This window comes from Schistocerca piceifrons, chromosome 1, assembly GCF_021461385.2.
Source record: "Schistocerca piceifrons isolate TAMUIC-IGC-003096 chromosome 1, iqSchPice1.1, whole genome shotgun sequence".
In the NCBI taxonomy this organism is placed as follows: domain Eukaryota; kingdom Metazoa; phylum Arthropoda; class Insecta; order Orthoptera; family Acrididae; genus Schistocerca; species Schistocerca piceifrons.
Window position 1 is genome coordinate 761,602,092 of NC_060138.1, and position 19,922 is coordinate 761,622,013.

The window sequence follows — 19,922 nt, forward strand, 5'->3', positions numbered from 1 at the left end:
ATCGCAGTGAACGCACGTTGGAAGCGTGTATTCGTCATCGCCATATTAGTGTATCACCCGGCGTAATGGTGTGGGGTGCCATTGGTTTCACGTCTGGGTCACCTCTTGTTCGCATTGACGGCAGTTTGAACAGTGGACGTTACATTTCAGATGTGTTACAACCCGTGGCTCTACCCTTCATACGATCCCTGCGAAACCCTACATTTCATCAGGATAATGCACGACCGCATGTTGCAGCTCCTGTACGGGCCTTTCTGGATACAGGAAATGTTCGACTGCTGCCCTGGCCAGCGCATTCTCCAGATATCTTACCAATTGAAAACGTCTGCTCAATGGTGGCCGAGCAACTGGCTCGTCACAATACGCCAGTCACTACTCTTGATGAACTGTGGTATCGTGTTGAAGCTGCATGGGCAGCTGTACCTGTACACGCCATCCAAGCTCTGTTTGACTCAATGCCCAGGTGTACCAAGGCCGTTATTACGGCTAGAGGTGGTTGTTCTGGGCACTGATTTCTCAGGATCTATGCACCCAAATTGCTTGAAAATGTAATCACATGTTAATTCTAGTATAATATATTTGTCCAGTGAATACCCGTTTATCATCTGCATTTCTTCTTGGTGTAGCAATTTTAATGGCCAGTAGTGTAGTAGCGGATTTTGAAACAGACGCGTTCGGAGCCCAGCAGCACCCCCACAGCGCCAGGGCCCAGACGAGATGACTGGGTATCGCCAGGTGAAGCCATGGCTTCGAGATTGGGTCAAGCCAGACGGCATCAGCACTGAATCTCATTGCGGTTCTCGTTGCGACAGCATGGCTCACCTGCCGTTCTCCCCCTACCGTCAGCCGACTCCTGCCAGGGGATACCGCGTCATTTCCGGTACACGGCAGTGTTCCTTCACCTTTGCTGTGGACGTTGCCGGACCTGAGTCTCCTAAAGGCCGCTCCACACACATCAGTGACGCCACAGCGCCATGACCGGCCCGTTATACCGCCAACGTGTTTGAAGGTATTGTTCTAGGAATTTAAAGGGCAGTGTTCACATTCGCCCGTTTCGTTTCAGTGACAGTGCAAAGCGTGCTACCGCCGACGCCATACAGTGATCGCCGTATTTCTTGTGGTTTTTTTCCTTCTCACTTCATGTCTTCGGTACGGTCAGGTTGTTATGTTGTTGAGCAATAGTTTACCATCATAAACATGAATGACAAAAAACTTATTGAATTAGTGCACAACTGTCCTGTGTTGTACGATCCCTCCAATCACAAATAAATGGGCACGGAGCTGAAGAATACGTTCTAGAATAAAATAGGAGCAGAAGTAAAAACAAAACAGGAGCAGAAATAAAAACAATTGGTTAGCGCATACATGTACATTTCCAATTTTACATTAATGAATACAACCAGCTAGGTACAAGATAACTTTTTGAGAGTGTTGGCCGTGGCTGTAACATTTTCTGCGGATATGCTCCGACATCAATAGCAATATAGTTACAATGAGCATCTACAAGAGGCAACAAAGTTATGGAGAACGTCTTCATATAATTAAAGAATAGTGATCTGATGTTCAAAGGAGCCTGAATGGAAAAATGTTTCCCGTACATAGCTCCTATAAAGTTAGGAAAAACGTCACAGTTCGTAAAAATCCTTAGCCAAGTTCTTCAATATTTCTTCTGTCACTGTAGGAATAAATCCATCCATTATATTGTCCGTAACATCTTGCAGGTTTCTCATACGATCTTCTGAACTGCGCTAAGTCCCATGCGATGACTAAATAAAATCGTGTTTGGCGTGTCTCTAGTGTCCAAATATGTGAAAAAAAGTAGACCTGTCAAACGAAAATTTGGCGATATCGCCCAAAACAGAAGAAAAAACAATACCATACAACAGAATCCAATGACGATGAATGTTGATTTCGTATATTTAATTATCAAAGTTGGAGTTAATCGTATTATATATTAAGTAACCTCAAGGAAACTGCGAGCGTTCGCTTGTTATGATGGCTTTTCTCCAGCGTGTGTTTCGGTTTTTCAAATGAAGATGCAACTTGTCCAATAAGAAGTAAAATGAATTATCTGACATTCTGAAACATTCATAAGACTTTGTTCCATCGTCCTTCAATTCACTGTGTAGCGTGGAAAATTTCCCTTCTACATCTACATCTACATCTACATTTATACTCCGCAAGCCACCCAACGGTGTGTGGCGGAGGGCACTTTACGTGCCACTGTCAAAAAATGGCTCTGAGCACTATGGGACTCAACTGCTGTGGTCATAAGTCCCCTAGAACTTAGAACTACTTAAACCTAACTAACCTAAGGACATCACACACATCCATGCCCGAGGCAGGATTCGAACCTGCGACCGTAGCGGTCATGCGGTTCCAGACTGTAGCGCCTTTAACCGCTCGGCCACTTCGGCCGGCCGTGCCACTGTCATTACCTCCCTTTCCTGTTCCAATCGCGTATGGTTCGCGGGAAGAACGACTGTCTGAAAGCCTCCGTGCGCGCTCTAATCTCTCTAATTTTACATTCGTGATCTCCTCGGGAGGTATAAGTAGGGGGAAGCAATATATTCGATACCTCATCCAGAAACGCACCCTCTCGAAACCTGGCGAGCAAGCTACACCGCGATGCAGAGCGCCTCTCTTGCAGAGTCTGCCACTTGAGTTCGTTAAACATCTCCGTAACGCTATCACGGTTACCAAATAACCCTGTGACGAAACGCGCCGCTCTTCTTTGGATCTTCTTTATCTCCTCCGTCAACCCGATCTGGTACGGATCCCACACTGATGAGCAATACTCAAGTATAAGTCGAACGAGTGTTTTGTAAACTACCTCCTTTGTTGATGGACTACATTTTCTAAGGACTCTCCCAATGAATCTCAACCTAGTACCCGCCTTACCAACAATTAATTTTATATGATCGTTCCACTTCAAATCGTTCCGCACGCATACTCCCAGGTATTTTACAGAAGTAACTGCTACCAGTGTTTGTTCCGCTATCAAATAATCATACAGTAAAGGATCCTTCTTTCTATGTATTCGCAATACATTACATTTGTCTATGTTAAGGGTCAGTTGCCACTCCCTGCACCAAGTGCCTATCCGCTGCAGATCTTCCTGCATTTCGCTACAATTTTCTAATGCTGCAACTTCTCTGTATACTACAGCATCATCCGCGAAAAGCCGCATGGGACTTCCGACACTATCTACTAGGTCCCACTTCCGTTTTTTCAGTTGTTTCTCCTCTACTTCATTCAAAATCTCAGCAGTCAACATGGGATTGTCTTCCGATAACTTCGGCATCTCGGCCCCTCAAGTACGCTGCCGCATGCCGGAATAAAAATTGACTGACTGTGAATAAGCACCACTGTAGCACCGCGGCCGAAGCAACCACGGGCCGTTCACGCCACTGTCGCGTCGCTGATGTGTGCGAAACTGCGTCAAGTGTGGGCGTCCGCCGCTGCAGAATGCCGTTGCAGCAGAACACAGAGCGCCGTTGACGTCGAGGCAGTCGCTCTGCCGACGCCAGCATCACGGGGTGCTGACGCTGCACCGCCGCACCAGGACGGAAGCCGACGCCTGCGAGTCTTCAGCAAGCTGTGTCGCTGGAGTGGGGCGTGTCTCTCTCACGTAGCTAAAGACGTAATGACTGTCTGAAGCTAACGAAGTGTTGTATCTAAATACATAAAACTGCAACCAGTCATTTTTATTATTGTTATTTCATGAATCGGTTCTCGAAACTTTTCTGGTTCATCTTCTGGAAATTACATCACTATTTCCAATATAATGCTCGGTTCTGGCTCTGTGACAAATATGTAACATGCTTTAATGTATCGTCAATAGTATTGTTTATCTGTCGATATGGTTGCAAAATTTTAGTTTTGTGCTGGCCGCGGTGGCCGAGCGGTTCTAGGCGCTTCAGTCCGGAACCGCGAGACGGCTGCGGTCGCGGGTTCGAATCCTTCCTCGGGCATGGATGTGTGTGATGTCCTTAGGTTAGTTAGGTTTAAGTAGTTCTAAGTTCTAGGGGACTGATGACCTCAGATGTTAAGTCCCATAGTGCTCAGAGCCATTTGAACCATTTTTTTAGTTTTGTACTTACTGCGACAGTGTGGCCGGCTTTTTTCTGTTAGGGTTCATCTGTCTGCTTCCGTTTTGATGGCCAGTTGGTACATCACTACACACACTGTTGCACAATATGTATAGATTTACACCGTGATAGTGAAACTTTGCCAGCATCCAGCATGTGCTATACAACTATTGCTTGTTACAAATAACTTGACAAGAGATAGGCCTACTTTTCTCAGAGATATTATTTGTTTTTGTTTGCAAAGTAGGCCTATGTCATGTCTTTTGTCAAGATCTTTGTAACAAGCAACTGTTGTATAGCACATGCTGGATGCTGGAAAAGTTTCACTATCACAGTCTAAATGTATGCAGATTGTGTAACAGTGTGTGAAGTGATGCACCAACTGCCCATCAAAATTGAAGCAGATAGATGAACCCTAACAGAAAAAGGCCGCCCACACTGTCGCAGTAAGTGTAACACTAAAATTTTGCAACCATATCGACAGATAAACAACACATGGCGGTACATTAAACCATGTTCCATCTTTGTCACAGCAATATGCTAGAAATAGCGATGTAACTTCCAGAAAAGCACCTGGAGTTCAGCCTAAAAAGGTTCGAAAACCGGTTCATGGAATAATAAATAACTATTCAAAAAAGTGACTGGTTCCAGTTTTATGTACTTACATTCAATTAATGGTCACGGGTTCTAACATATCCGTATTGGATAAGCACAGTAAACTGTTGTTTCTCGGTCATCAGTGTTATCTACTGCAACCATATCACTCAGCCTATCGAGTGCGCCGGCACTCATCAAAATGAACGAGCATAAACATGCAGCAGTCTTCAGGACTTGACCTACAGTTGTGTTGGTTGAGTTACACGTTATCTTTTCTTGACATTTTTGTCTCTCCTCTCCGAATGATTACTATTAAGCTTCGTAATTCATGTCGTTAATAGCAAAAGATTTCATACGCTGTTTTTCTAGGTTTTCGTGACAAATGTGCTGATTGAAAGTCTCTTGGGAATGCACCTGGACTGACTGGTCGTTTTAGAACGATTTTTCGCGGCTGAAGGTGCCATCACCATAAGGTTACTCCCGCTGACTGACTCCTAGGCCAGTGGGTGCCATATATATACCGGTTGTCTCCCCCCTCTACTTGCACCGTGTATAGGCCACACGATGTGCTGCCGCCCGTGGTGGTGGGGGTCGAGTGGCGGTCCTTGTCTTCGCTCCAATTTCGCCGTGCTCGGTGTTCTGTTTCCGCCCTTTTGGAGGATTTTCAGTCTCATTTTCAGTCCCACGACAGAAGCCGGCACATCTTTGGTCCATACAAGGGGTCAGTGGAGGGGGAAGACAATGGGTATATACATACACCCACTGGTCCAGGATGTCAGTCAGCCGGACTAACCTGATGATAAGGCTCATTACGCCGTCGAAATTCGTTCTACAACGATCTATCAACACGACTGCAAGTCCCAGGGACTTTCAAGCATTTCACATTTAATGTATTCGCAATTTCGAATATGGACAACCATCAGCTGCAGAATGGAATGACGACCGTGAAAATTTTTGACAGACTGAGACTCGAACCTAGATTTCCCGCTTATCGCGAGTGGTCGCCTTACCATTGCGCTATCCGTGCACAACTGACGGCCGGACCCAAACTTCCATATGCCTTTGAAGTAAAACCTTGCATCATAATTTGGAATAACACATGCACTGCAATATGGTATTCAAGCTTTTCATACACTGTTGAATTATGCATAGCGTGTAGGTATCAAAGTAATCCATCTTAAAAGCAATAAGTGGACAGTTAACCATCGTTTCAGATATAATTATTTTTGCTTAGTTCCTGTCAAAACTAGTCCTTGTGTACGAAACATTTTGAAAGTACACCACCGAGCGAGGTGGCGCAGTGGTTAGACACTGGACTCGCATTCGGGAGGACGACGGTTCAATACCGCGTCCGGCCATCCTGATTTAGGTTTTCCGTGATTTCCCTAAATCGCTCCAGGCAAATGCCGGGATGGTTCCTTTGAAAGGGCACGGCCGACTTCCGCCCCCGTCCCTCCCAATTCCGATGAGACCGATGACATCGCTGTCTGGTCTCCTTCCCCAAACCAACCCCAAAGTACACCAAATCAGTTATATAAAAAAAAAAAAAATTGCGGATTTAGAATTTTGCCCCGTCTGGAATCATTTTCTGTGGAGTGCCATGCGTGACACAGAACTGATATACGGCAGGGAGTGAACGCAGCTGTGTGTCTGTTGCAGGCGGCGGAGAGCGGCAACGTCGAGGACTTTGGGCGGCTGTACCTGGCGGAGCCGGCGCGCCTCGCCGTGCGCGACTCGCGCGGACGCGCCGCTGCGCACCAGGCGGCCGCGCGCAACAAGCTCAACATCCTGCAGTTCATCGCCACGCACGGCGGAGGTACGACCACGCGCCTCGCTCCTCTCTGTCCTTCTCTCTCTCTCTCTCTCTCTCTCTCTCTGCATACTCGCGGCACACGTTTAAACATCCGTCTCGATTCTTTACACATGTCGAATTTAACTTTATCCCAAAAATGGGACGTTTCTATCAATCACAACTGTGTACTTTCTAATCACCACTTGCAAAGTAGGTTAAAGATCAGATCAATAATGTTGCTCACGCAGCATATGTTCGCTTTATCGGGCAACAACAAAGTTATTGACTGTCGATGGTATCGTCAGAATGGAAATAATGAAGTCACTGTAAAAAAAAAATCATTAATTTTGGCACTTATCTTGAATAGATTCCCACGTAGATTTCGTCGAAGTTGTTATGGCTCATCTTGTTGATTCTAAGGTAATTCCACTTTGACTGCTATAAGATCCAGATCTGTATTTTAGCAATATTTGAAGACCTAACAAATGCGTTTTTCAGGAAATTCGTAATGATCAAACAATCCCAGATCAGAATAATGGTATGGCAGAAATAATTTTGGACTTGATGTTCACGATCCACATTTTTATTAAACTTCTTGCAAATTCACATATACTTATTCTTAATTGTCACATCATCAAGAAAACAGTTTTGTATCAATCTTCATATATTTCATTTCCACCTTAACCAAACACAAGACTTGACTGTTCTTTTACAAAGCGAAATAACAACTTAACTTCTGCAAAGTGAAACGAAGATTGCTCAGTGCGCATTCGCGCCAAAACGGTTACAAGTAAGTCAATGATTATGACAGTCTCACAGAAATGAATACACACAAGAATCATATCACTGTAATATATCGATACATCGGAGTACCTTTACATTAATAAAACCAAATATGAATATTGTCACAAAAATATGTCTGTTACTTCGCAGAAAAGTAGTGCGATATTACTGGTATCGAGAACTGGGGTTGGAGTGCCGTAATAGTCACGTAAATATAGAACCATTACAACTTCTAATGTCACTACATTTAATCTTACCGAGACCAGCGGCAGTGACATAAGTCGGCATGACTTCGCCTTCTTAGCAGCGGTCCAATGACGTCACGAACAAACTTTTACGTTGATGTATATAAACAGTTCGGCTTCCTGAGTTTGTCTCAGACTGTAACTGCTTTCTGAGTCGTATCCAGCATTGGAAGACCAAACGTTAGGCAGAGAACTACAGCAGTGGAAATCAGTATAACAGCATGGACTTTTGCAAGAAAATTAACACTGTCGGTAGTTGTGCACAATGTATATGCAATAGTATGAAATCCAGCGTAACGACAAATGCACGTAAATGGTATCGCATTTGATGTTAGTTGTACAGTATATAACAAGACATCAACGATTCAGGTGGTAGAGGGTGGAACTCGGTATGAAGGCAGTCGGCTCTGTGCGGTGTTACTGTGTACATAACTGCCTTTGCTTGAGACAGCAGACACCATTAGTGACAATGCCTATCACGTACATAAACCACGACTGTCACAATGCCACAAGTAAAACAGTTATCGTGTGATGAAAACCCAAAAATCGGTATGTAGAGGGAAATGTGATCCTCTAAACGTAAAATTGCCAAGAAGTTGAACTGTTCAAGTACAGTGATCGATAATTTCGCTAGATTGGGAGGCCGATGTGGACAGAACGGAAGATATGGGCAAAGTAGAAAATTATCTGAGGTATACAAAGGGTTACTTTTGCGCACATCAGGGGCCACAAAATGTTATTGTTCTCAGTTTGTTGCTGGTTTACAATTGCCAGTAACTGTCAGACATGTGCGACAAATCTTGTCACATGACAAATATCTTGCATTCAATAAATGATTGCAGAAACCCGCTCTAACACCCGAACATTAAGAGGCTAGATAGGACTGTGCTGAAAGACATATGTGCTGGACTTATTTTAGATGGACAGGATGGATTTATATATTATTGCCATGCTCTGAAACAAAGGAGCTGGTCAGAATGAGCAGAAATTTTGATGGTGGGTGTATTATGATATGGTTAGCCTTCTGCGCTAAAGGTAAGTCAAGCATTGCTTGGCTGAATCGCAGAATGAACTCTAACAAGTACACTGAGAACTGGGGACAGAATAGATCAGAATTTATGAGGACCTGGGGGAGGAAAATACAATGTTGCAACTAGATGCCTATGTGTGTATTTCTGCTACAACTAAAAAGTGGCTTGAAGATAAAGATATAGATGTCTTGCCCTGGCCTGCACGTAACCCAGATTTGAACCTCATAGAAAACATCTGAGAATACTTTCAGGGCGTGTTTTTCGTAATGGGTGGAACTTTGAGGCTGTATGTGAGCTGAAAAGAATGATACCAGAAGAGTGGGCGCCAGTTTCTTTGCATGAACTACGAACGCTCACAAAATCAATTCCAAAGAAAATTTTTGGAGTAATTACAAAGAACGGAGGTTGGAAAAAGTGCTAACAGTGGAATAACATGACAGAATAGTGAGTGTCTTTATACGAATTTCCCTACAAGAAATGCAAACTCGTCTTATAAAAGAAACTATGAGATTCAGTCATGACTGTTGTTGTCTTATATGTATCTACTACTTTCATAATAAATTCGATACATGTATTGTTCAGACACTGTACTATTGCTTTCGTGGAACTCTGCCTCTATACTGATTTCCACTACTGTATGCCTTGGACCACTGCCCAAGAATCATAAATCAAAAATCTCCGATTACGCAAATATCACCAGTCAAAGCCAGCATTTTATGATTAAACGTGGCATTCGAACACAATAGTGCACCTGGTCCTCTCCCGCTCACATGCCGCGACAGAGGCCAAACTGACATGTGTAAACTTTGTCGTTATCTCATTTGCATGGTGGGGACACAACAGCAAACGAATCACCTTGAATATTCACATAAATTGTTTTGTTTAAAGCGTTGATGCTACAGGAGGACAATTTCCTGCTAGTTGTATATTCCATCTGGCGTGACTCCTGACAAAGACTATTCGTACGTAACAAAGCAATTAACACTATGAAGCAGTATAGTCTATAATCTCGTGGCCCAGCACGGAGCAATTACATAAAAAAATTAGTTTGCTGCCTTTCCTGATCCTAGTCTGACACGTGAATACCTTCCCATCATACTTTTACACGGTATATTTATAATTCAGGTATAAAGTTGCCAGTAACTGCCAGACGTGTGCGACAAATGCCTGTCTGAGAACAACAGAAATGACAAAAGAGCTGTCAAGACATCTTCCTGTTGTTCCAAATCGATAGCGACCGTATTCTGCCGCAGAATATAAGGGATGTTTCACTATTATAGGTCCATATTGACGAAAGAGGCGAGTACAGAACAAAGAAATAGGCAAAAAAATCCCAATAAACATATGTCTGGAAACCAATAGTTTCACCGATACGACATAAGCACAAGGCAGTCACGCCAATGTTACAACACTGGTCATCTGTAAGGCAACTGGGAGGCGTAAATTTCAAAGCGATAAACTGCCCTCGTTTGATTTTATCATCATTCCAGCTACTTAAGTAGTGTGAGAAGGACTTCTACAAAAAGTGCAGTGGTCGCAGCTCACCAGCACTATGGCCTCCCAGGTCCCTAACTCGAACCTGTTGAGCTTTCTGTGTGATAAAAGTTAAAAGCTCGGTGTATTCCAGTCCTGTTGATACTGTCGATGAACTCCAGGAACAATCTGTGTAGCAGTCAATACATTCGGAAAATATGGGGTTCTTGAAAATATACAGCCATGTACAGGCATCGAATGAGTACAGAATAGCAACTGATGATAAGACGAAGAAAGACGAAAGTAATGAGAAGCTGCAGAAATGAGAATAGCGAGAAATTTTAAAAAATATATTCTCGTAGTAGATGAAGTTAAAGAATTCTGATACCTTGGAAGCAAAATAACAAACGATGGACCAAGCAAGGTTGGTTGTTCTGGGGAAGAGACCAAACAGCGAGGTTATCGATCTCATAGGATAAGGGAATGATGGGGAAGGAAGTCGGCCGTGCCCTTTCAAAGGAACCATCCCGGCATTTGCCTGGAGCGATTTAAGGAAATCACGTGAACCTTAAATCAGGATGGCCGGACGCGGGATTGAACCGTCGTCCTTCCGAATGCGAGTCCAGTGTACCAAGCAAGGAAGAGATAAAAAGCGGACTAGCGCAGACAAAAAAAGCGTCCCTGGACACGAGAAGTCTACTAGTATTAAACATAGGTCTTAATTTGAGAATGCAATTTCTGAGAATGTACATTTGGAGCATAGCATTGTTTGGTAATGAATGGAATGGAAGAGACTCGAAGATGTCGAAGATTGTCGAGAATTGGATGGACAAACAAGGTAAGGTACGAGGAAGTTCTCCACAGAACCAGTGAAGAATGGAATATACAGAAAACACTAACAAGAAGGGACCAGACGACAGAACATATTTTAAGACATCAGGAAATAACTTCCATGGTACTAGAGGGAGCTACAGATAATAAAAACTGTAGAGGAAGACAGAGAATTAGAATATCCTGCACGATAGGCACGTTGTGTAGAAACTATTGGCCTTCCAAATGAACCTGCTTTGCAGTGCAGCCAATACATCAGGGGTAAGAAACGGTTTGCCAGGCTTCAACATATAGGCTGCCCTGCATGACAGATGTGATCTGGGAGCAGCATCGCCCTGCTTCATTGAAATGTGCTGCAAGGTTACAGGTGCCAATGAGGGTTAAGAGGGACAGAGGGGGGGGGGAGAGATGGACAGAGTGAAAGGGAGGAATAAATGGATGGAGAGAGGGAAGGAGGGGGAGATGCATGAGACAGGTGGAAGGTGTAAAGGGACACTAGGCAGGTGGAAAAGGAAGAGAGGAAACAATTATGGAAACGGAGAGGGGGAGGACGATATGGCCAGATGGAGGGGAGGAAGACATGGCCAGAGAGAGAGTGAAAGAAATGGACGAACATGGGGGGGGGGGGGGACGAAGTGATAGGACAGATAGAGGTGGGAGAATGAGATGGACAGACAGAAGGAGCAAGAAGTGGGCGCAGATGGGAGGGGGGGGGGGGGGAGGGAGAACAAGAAATGTGTTCAGTAGTATATATTTCGAACATAAACATGGGCGAACCTGTGGTTATAACAAATAATTGAGTTTTTAGATTCTTGGTCTCTCTGTTACAAGGTGTTCATGTACTCAGTCGTAATACGTTGTATTGGGGAATCAATTGGCTTCTGGACCTATGTTTATTAGGATCAGTTGCTTGTTTCATTGTGCTCTGTTCACCCTTTTCACTGTTCGTATAATAGCTGAACACCCTAGATAATAGAACTGCTTTGAATACTTATACGATAACGGAATACGATTTACCTTCACTTTTAATACGTTAGTATTCCTTCCCTTTACGTATACTCTAGATGCATGTTCTGTACCAGTATAGGTTTCAGTTTTTGCATAGATGCACCTAATCAATTGCTTTTTCGCCTTGCAGTTAATATGAATCATTAAAGAATTGAACCTTCACAGGTTCAGGTATTGAATTTGTCTAACCCTCCTTCGGCGTTCATGACCCCTATTCATGTAAACAAAAACTAAGTAACTTGTTTGGGTTATTCTAAGCCGTCTGTAGCTAGTTGAGTGAAAATAGAACTAAGTAATGACAATGTCTACATACATACCTTCACATTTTGCAAACATTTTATATGTGTAATTCAACTGACTTAATTCAGCGGTAAAGAAAAATCTTTCGTTGTTCAACATAAGTTTCTTACGAACGTTTCTCTTTCTTTTATCCGAGTTGTGTCATTAGCTAAGAAGAAATAGCTCAAAACGAATCGACAGAGTTTCAGATGAACTCCGAGATAAATAAAATAACATATATAATGGAAGACAGAAATATTTCTGTCGGGTTAAACGAAATAATTTTTGTTGTCCCATGATTCAGTTCACATGTTTAGTTAGAATCTAGATAAAGAAGTGTAACTAACAAATTTATTTTCAGATCTTAATATAAGGGACCACGTAGGCAACACACCGCTTCATGTGGCGATTGAACATAACGCACTGGAAGCTGTTGATTACCTTCTTCAGTGGTAAGTTACAAGCAAAACTCTTTTCTATAGGTGCATGTGTCTGCTTCAGGATGGGTTTACCTAGTTTTCAGGTATATTACGTCTCACAATCATAGATTGTGTGCAATAATTTTTGTAACATTGTTATCTTGTTACAGTTATATTGTTAAGCAATCAAATAAAAGGAAGCAAAATTCCTGGCAACCTACCACGTGCCAACTGTTTTCAGTGCGAAATATATCGAATTTTTAAAATTTTGTTTGTATTTTCACCTAAAAATTAGACTTCCCCAAAAGCGAATTATAATTTTCGGCGCATACGGTGTCGTGCAATGATAATCAATTTGAATTACATTCTGAACTGCTGGTTGGCGTACCTCCCAATTTGCTTTAGAGGGAACTCTGTTTAAACTAGCGTCGGCTCGAACGGCAAAGAACAGCTTCTCTTCATCAGAACAATCTCAAACATACGAATATCGTTAACCAATTGTGGCTGAAGAGAATGCTCCCTAAATAAATCATTAATTTGAAAGTGAGAAAGATCTGAAATAATGATACGTTAAGCAAAAAGTAAAAGCAATATATTTCTCGATGCATAAATAAAAAGAGTGAACATAAAACAGTTACCTGTCACTGTTCTAGTTATTTAGAAATCTACTTTCCTCACCGACAGTGATCAGCAATTCTTGTTTCTGAGTGAATGAAACCTTTAGCTTCCTGCAAGATTCTTAAGCAATATGAATTAATTTGTTTGAGTAGAATTAATTTCTACAAAAGGGTAAATTTAGTGTGCACGAGACGACGAATTAACGTAGGAAACCAGCCACATCTCCCATAATTTCATAAGTGTATAAGTGGATTACTTTTTTATTATTTTTTTTTATATGGGGCTTTCTGAGAAAAGCAGCATCGGCAATGTATGCCATCTCACTTCTTAAAATACTAGAGGTTGGACTTTCCCCATTTACTTAACAATCCTAGTATTGCGCATAACATTTGTTTCTTTCGTTTGCTCTCAGTGTGTCAGAATGCTGTGCAGAACTGAAATTAAAATTCGACAAACTACTTACCCCTTGAAGAAAAGAAAAAGGAAGTACTGAAAGCTTAAGAAACCTCTTAAAGAGATTCGATAGACAAAGAGCGCGCCACAACAATGTATATGAAAGTTAATTTCATGCTTCGCAATTATTATTCATTCCCACAAAAGAAAGACGCTAAAATTATGGTATAAAGTTCTCTCAGCATCGGATATTGAGTTCATGAATTTATTTTTTGTTTTATTTAATCTTTTCTCATTTGGACATATGTGCCATAAAGTACCTAGAAAGTCGTAAAAGAAAATATAATACGTTAATAAAATATGGAACTAAGAAATGTAGTCTGCAGCTCGTGGTCGTGCGGTAGCGTTCTCGCTTCCCGCGCCCGGGTTCGATTCCCGGCGGGGTCAGGGATTTTCTCTGCCTCGTGATGACTGGGTGTTGTGTGATGTCCTTAGGTTAGTTAGGTTTAAGTAGTTCTAAGTTCTAGGGGACTGATGACTATAGCTATTAAGTCCCACAGTGCTCAGAGCCATTTGAACCATTTTTAAGAAATTTATGAATATTCTAACACTGAAAATAATAATAAATATGCAGTACTGTAATTTAATTTATTTTATAAATATCAATGGTGCGCAGGGAAGGGGTAATTATTGGGCCAGGGCCTGTTGGTAGGAAAAGTACCGCATTCGCCCGTAACTATTTTGGGAAACCATCGATAACATAAAAATGGATTGCTGTATCAGATAAACATGCCTCTGAACATTTTTTCTAAATTACCAATAGATTTTAGTGACTGTAATTACTATAATAAGGTCGACCATACCTAAAGTACTTGGATATGAACAGTCTGTTAATTCAACCATTTCAGGGACTTGTTTTCTTGTAACACAGTTGGGTAGACGTACTCTTGCCAGGAGAAATACCATAGAAGTAGGTTTCAAAATTTGCGTTTTGCCTTAAAAACATTGAATATTTCAGGAAGTGCTTGATAATGTTTGTTGCAAAGCGCTGCATGCTTTTATGAGCAATATTCAAGAATATGCTCGTAATATAACATTCGTTGAAAGGGTGCTGCCTTTTCTCTTAAAGAAGTTTCATGTTGTCAACCACATATCAGAGGGCAGACGTACTGTGGTGTCGATGTAAGAATACCATGTAAGGTTGGCATGGCTCGCGTTTTGGCATGAAAATATTCTTTCTGCCTGAATTCTGTTGCCACAAAATACAACAAAAACACTGAAAGCATGCAAAGTGCACATGATTGAAGCTACTGGTGTTGACTGTGAATGTAAGTCTAATCCTAAACATACCTGCTTTCATTCTCTGTAAAGACATGCCACAAAAATGATTGAAGTTATGAAAAATTGCTGAAGTGGTTTTAGAAATACAAGACTGTATTGGGCGCCCAACCGCAATTCATATGTGTGTCTGGCACCAGCTCTCTTTCACGCCTTTATATAGCTGGAATATATGATGAATTCCAGTCATATTAGACGGTAGGGTAGTGGAGAAGGTTGTTCAGTAACCAATCCTGCTTCCTGTGGTACGTTACAGGTACAATTTACGTAGTCATCCGAATAATTCAAATGGTTCAAATGACTCTGAGCACTATGGGACTTAACATCTGAGGTCATCAGTCCCCTAGAACTTAGAACTACTTAAACATAACTAACCTAAGGACATCACACACATCCATGCCCGAGGCAGGATTCGAACCTGCGACCGTAGCAGTCGCGCGGTTCCGGACTGCGCGCCCAGAACCGCTAGACCACCGCGGCCGGCTCCGAATAATTCTGCAGGTAATGTACATATAAACAGAAGCTTACTAAATAAACAAATCACCAAGTTCTTACAAGATGGACGACGACAGATGTGATCAGCGAATACAGCTATTCATATCATTATAAAAATAGTGAATTCTTAAAATGTTGGAAAAATTATCCAGTACTTGTGGTTGAATTGATTTGGTTGAATAAGCCACTATAAAATAACAGTCTATTAAGATCATAATAGGACACGCCCCACAGTTTGAAAAAGATATTTTCATTTTATATTTATGTGCTGCGCAGCCTACACTGCAGCCCAGATAGTTTGTGTGTAAATGCAGCGCTGGTGTGGAGATAGGCTGCTCGTCGTATCCCTCCAGATATGACCGCGGCAGGGTGTGACACGATGGTTGGGTGTGTTACATTACGACAATTCTGTCTCTATCCACTACATGACTTTAACAACATTTATTTCAATTACTGATACTTTAAAGAAGCGGAAAAGTGCGTGTTCGATCAGAACATTTAATGTTATCGGATCAGCAACAGTACGGCCTATTACTTAAAACATTGTTCGTGCCAGCTCTGTTTAAATAACACGTTTCAGCAGTATTCCGCACACCACCACACGACATTTCTCGGTTCACAATGAAACTTTAAAGCGAACATTCGCGGCACGGGTAATGATATCGAAAGCGAATTAACAATCTCATCCGAACAATGCCGGCAAGCACATCGTGTGAGCTCCGTTCGACTCGACTGCGGATTTCACACTCTTCTCCCTCCAGTAGACTGTCACACTTAAGCGCTCTTGCCCAGCAGCAACAATCAAACATTATTTAAAGCATTGTCAGCGTGCAGCGATTACTTTGGAATTCTAGCTCGCCAAAACCGCAGAGGTAGCTGCAATACACACTCCGCGGTGTTGGAGATCGATAAAGTTACCATCAGATCTTACACGTAATGACAAATACCTTAACATGTGACTATAAAGTATTCTCAAAAGGGGATGGAACAGCAGCTGGTCGGTATGTCTATAACCTTCAAGACGACGGCGTCTCGGAGTCTCGATTAAAACTATAGCTGCTTCTTTATTCACTTAATTATATGGCATTTCGTAAACAACAATTTCTCCATTCTTCCACAATTGTTCACTTAATTTTATAAACAAAAAAACTTTCTGAGAGCTCGCAGTACGTCATAGGCGACAATGGGCGCGTATGACCCCAGTTGTTTTTTGCGCCCTAAAACAAAACAAAACAAAACAGGCGACATTAGAACAGTTATTAGTTGTCGGTGTTGTGTTTTCGCTGCAGCGGAGTGGACACGAGTGTGCTGAACGACAAGAAGCAGGCACCCATCCACCTGGCGACCGAGCTGAACAAGGTGCCCGTGCTGGAGGTGATGGCCAAGCACAAGGAGCGCATCGATATCCAGCAGGGCGGCGAGCACGGCCGCACGGCGCTACACCTCGCCGCCATCTACGACCACGAGGAGTGCGCCAGGATCTTGGTGAGACGCTGCACTCTACTGTACACCTTACCACTGTTCCGCACACGTTCTTCGTTCTTATTACCACTTTTATGCTGACGACCTTCAATTTCATCTAAGCGCCAGATCTAAGAGTACTGCTTTTGCCGTATCAAGTGTACTACCTGACCAAACATACCTGGACACCCTTGTGTAACACAGAATTGATCACTAGGTGTCACGAAAGGCGGATCCTCCAGCACAAAAGGACGTGAGGAGTCTTGTGTTGGAATTAGAGAAGCAGTAACCGCAGTATGGCTCGGCCAACAGAGCTCAGTGACTTCAAAGGTGGACTAGTTATTGGGGGTCACCTGAGTAACAAACCCATCATAGACATTTCAACTCTTCTAAAACTGCCCAAGTCAACTTTTGGTACTGGGATTGTGTAGTGGAAGCTAGACCAAGATGACGCACAGCTCATCTACTGACGGACGGGGACCATCGATCATTACAGAAGGTGGTTGTAAAAAATCACATGAAATCAGGGAAAAGAATCAGTCGTGAGTTCCAAAGTGTTACCAGCGCTCCAGCTAGCACAACGTCTGTGCCCAACGAGTTGAGAATGATGGGGTACGACACTCGAGCTGCTTCTCATAAGTCACACATTTCCGTAGTCAATGTTGAGGGATGCTGGAGGTGCTGGATCAATACAAACGACTGATTTGACGTCATGAAACACACTATACTCTATAGCAATTCAATGGAAGAGCTGAGGTTTGGCGAATGCCTGGAGAACGCTACCTGTCATCACGTGTAGTGCCAACAGTGAAGTACGGGCTGGGTGGTGTTACGGCTTGGTCTTTTTTTAAGGTTAGAATCCCTTACTGCGCTTAAGAAAATGCTAAAAGGAAATGATATGAATGCATTTTACAGCATTGTGTACTGCTTACAGTAGAGAAATAGTTCTGCATGACAACGCGCACTGTCATAAAGCAGCATCTATGAGGCAATGGCTTGTGGACAATAACATTGGTGAAATGAACTGGTCAGCCCACAGTACCAAGCTGAATCCAAAAGAACACCTCTGGGATGAGTTAGAAGGCCGAATTCTTTCCAGGCCCCAGCGTTCAGAATCGCTACCTTCTCTGGGTCCGGTAGTTTAGGAAGAATGGGCTGCCATTCCTCCACATACCTTCAGACACCTCACTAGAAGTATCCCCACCAGAGTGCCAGCCGTCATAAAGGCCAAGGCTGGACACGCCCAAATTAATGACCACTGATAGCCGTCCTGATGCTCTTGATAACATAAAGTGTGAATGACAATCTTTTTGCAGTATCATCCAACATCACGTAAGTGATCTTGTTACTAAGATGGGCACTAAACCTGGGTCTTAAACTACACTCCAAGAGATCAGAGAGCGTCTTCATATCATCCCAAAAGTTGATGAGCGGACATATTTGTGAAACAGTTCCTCCAGTTCCTCTTAATCAGTGGTACAATCAAAAAGCAGTAAAAGATGGTGGGTGAACATCGAAATGTGGTTGAAAAGCTGTTGTAGCGAGCATAAAATTTCTCTCTTGCGTAAATACTATTCAAAAATTTAGAAAAATATTGCCACATTCAATTAAACAAGAATCAGTCTAGTCTTCAACCCTGCCACATGTTTACTAGTAAGACGTACTTCAACATGACGCAAATAGTGAAAACCCCAGACGAATCGACCTGGCTATGAACGTTCGCTGCAATAAGTGTGTAACGTTCGGTTGTTTGATCACGTCAGCCCTTCCTATGCTCAGTTAGACTCCATGCGACCGGATACGTGGCGTGATTCTCAGACACCTTGTTGATTTCGTCGGTTTCGTGGTCCGTGGTAACCTCAATACTTCACCTCACACAAATACATATCATGATTCCACAACTGCAATATCAGATCAGTTATTCCAGCAGCTGGGACGTACCACTGCAGGTCCTCAGCTCGTGGTCATGCGGTAGCGTTCTCGCTTCCCACGCCCGGGTTCCCGGGTTCGATTCCCGGCGGGGTCAGGGATTTTCTCTGCCTCGTGATGACTGGGTGTTGTGTGATGTCCTTAGGTTAGTTAGGTTTAAGTAGTTCTAAGTTGTAGGGGACTGATTACCATAGCTGTTAAGTTCCATAGTGCTCAGAGCCATTTTTAAACGTACCACTGCATAACACAATTTCTCCATCTCGTTCTCTATTTCTATCAAACAATGGAACAAATTACCCCATAATCTACATCATATTCAAAACCACTCTGCTTTCAAGAGGAGATGAAAGTTTTATCTGTTATCATAGGCGTATTTTCGCTCTTTGTGTATCCCTTATGTTTTCCTTCACTCCAATCAATATCACATGGTAAAGTATCCATGCTTTTCTCATCACTTTGTCTCTGTTTTCTTCCATGCATCTCATGTGATAATTGAGCCTATTATCTGCTTTTCTTCTGGCCAGTCAACTTTTTCTCCACACTGATTCCTTTTGTACTGTGGCCATACATGTTCATGCTTAATACAGTGTTAATAGTACTAATATTTCTTACATTCAATATATTTATTACTGTATTATTATTATTTGCGGCTAATCGCACGAGGACTATACAAAGTACTTAGAAATGAGCATTTGCCTTCCTTCGTCCCCATATTTCTTTCATACTGTACCTGTGAACTTTCTTCCTCCATTCAGATTATGTTGTTCCAGTCTCCTTCTTGGGTTTTTCGTCTTGGTCAACCACCATTTCTAGGTTTTGGACTCCTTCTGTTGTAGTTCGTAACAATTTTAGATCAGCTTTGATCCCACCAACTCATTTCATTGGGACCATTATGGCTTTACTCCTGCTTTAAAAAAACTCGGCTATTTGTTTTGTAGGTCTGTTTAGGTTCATTCTTTTAATACGTCCATAGAATCTTAACCTGAGTTTTCTAATGTCACTACGAATATTTGCGTATTGTTTGATTTTCTGACTTGTAAGTCAATATTGCTCGTCTACAAGTTTTGGACCTAGAATTTTTATTACAATTTTGCTTTCCTTATTATCTGTGTTCAATGTCTGTTTTCTTGTTCACAACT

General features: G+C 42.5%; 1 protein-coding gene across 1 annotated transcript in view; it reads left to right on the forward strand.

The window, feature by feature from the left end:
- Window positions 1–3,275: 3,275 nt before the first annotated feature.
- LOC124774919 (transient receptor potential cation channel subfamily A member 1) overlaps window positions 3,276–19,922 on the forward strand; it is a 208,005-nt gene continuing 191,358 nt past the window's right edge. The window contains exons 1-4 of the mRNA XM_047249599.1: window positions 3,276–3,317; window positions 6,318–6,504; window positions 12,492–12,582; window positions 16,683–16,878. Coding sequence (XP_047105555.1) covers window positions 3,276–3,317; window positions 6,318–6,504; window positions 12,492–12,582; window positions 16,683–16,878 — 516 coding nt within the window. The remainder of the gene's footprint in view (window positions 3,318–6,317; window positions 6,505–12,491; window positions 12,583–16,682; window positions 16,879–19,922) is intronic.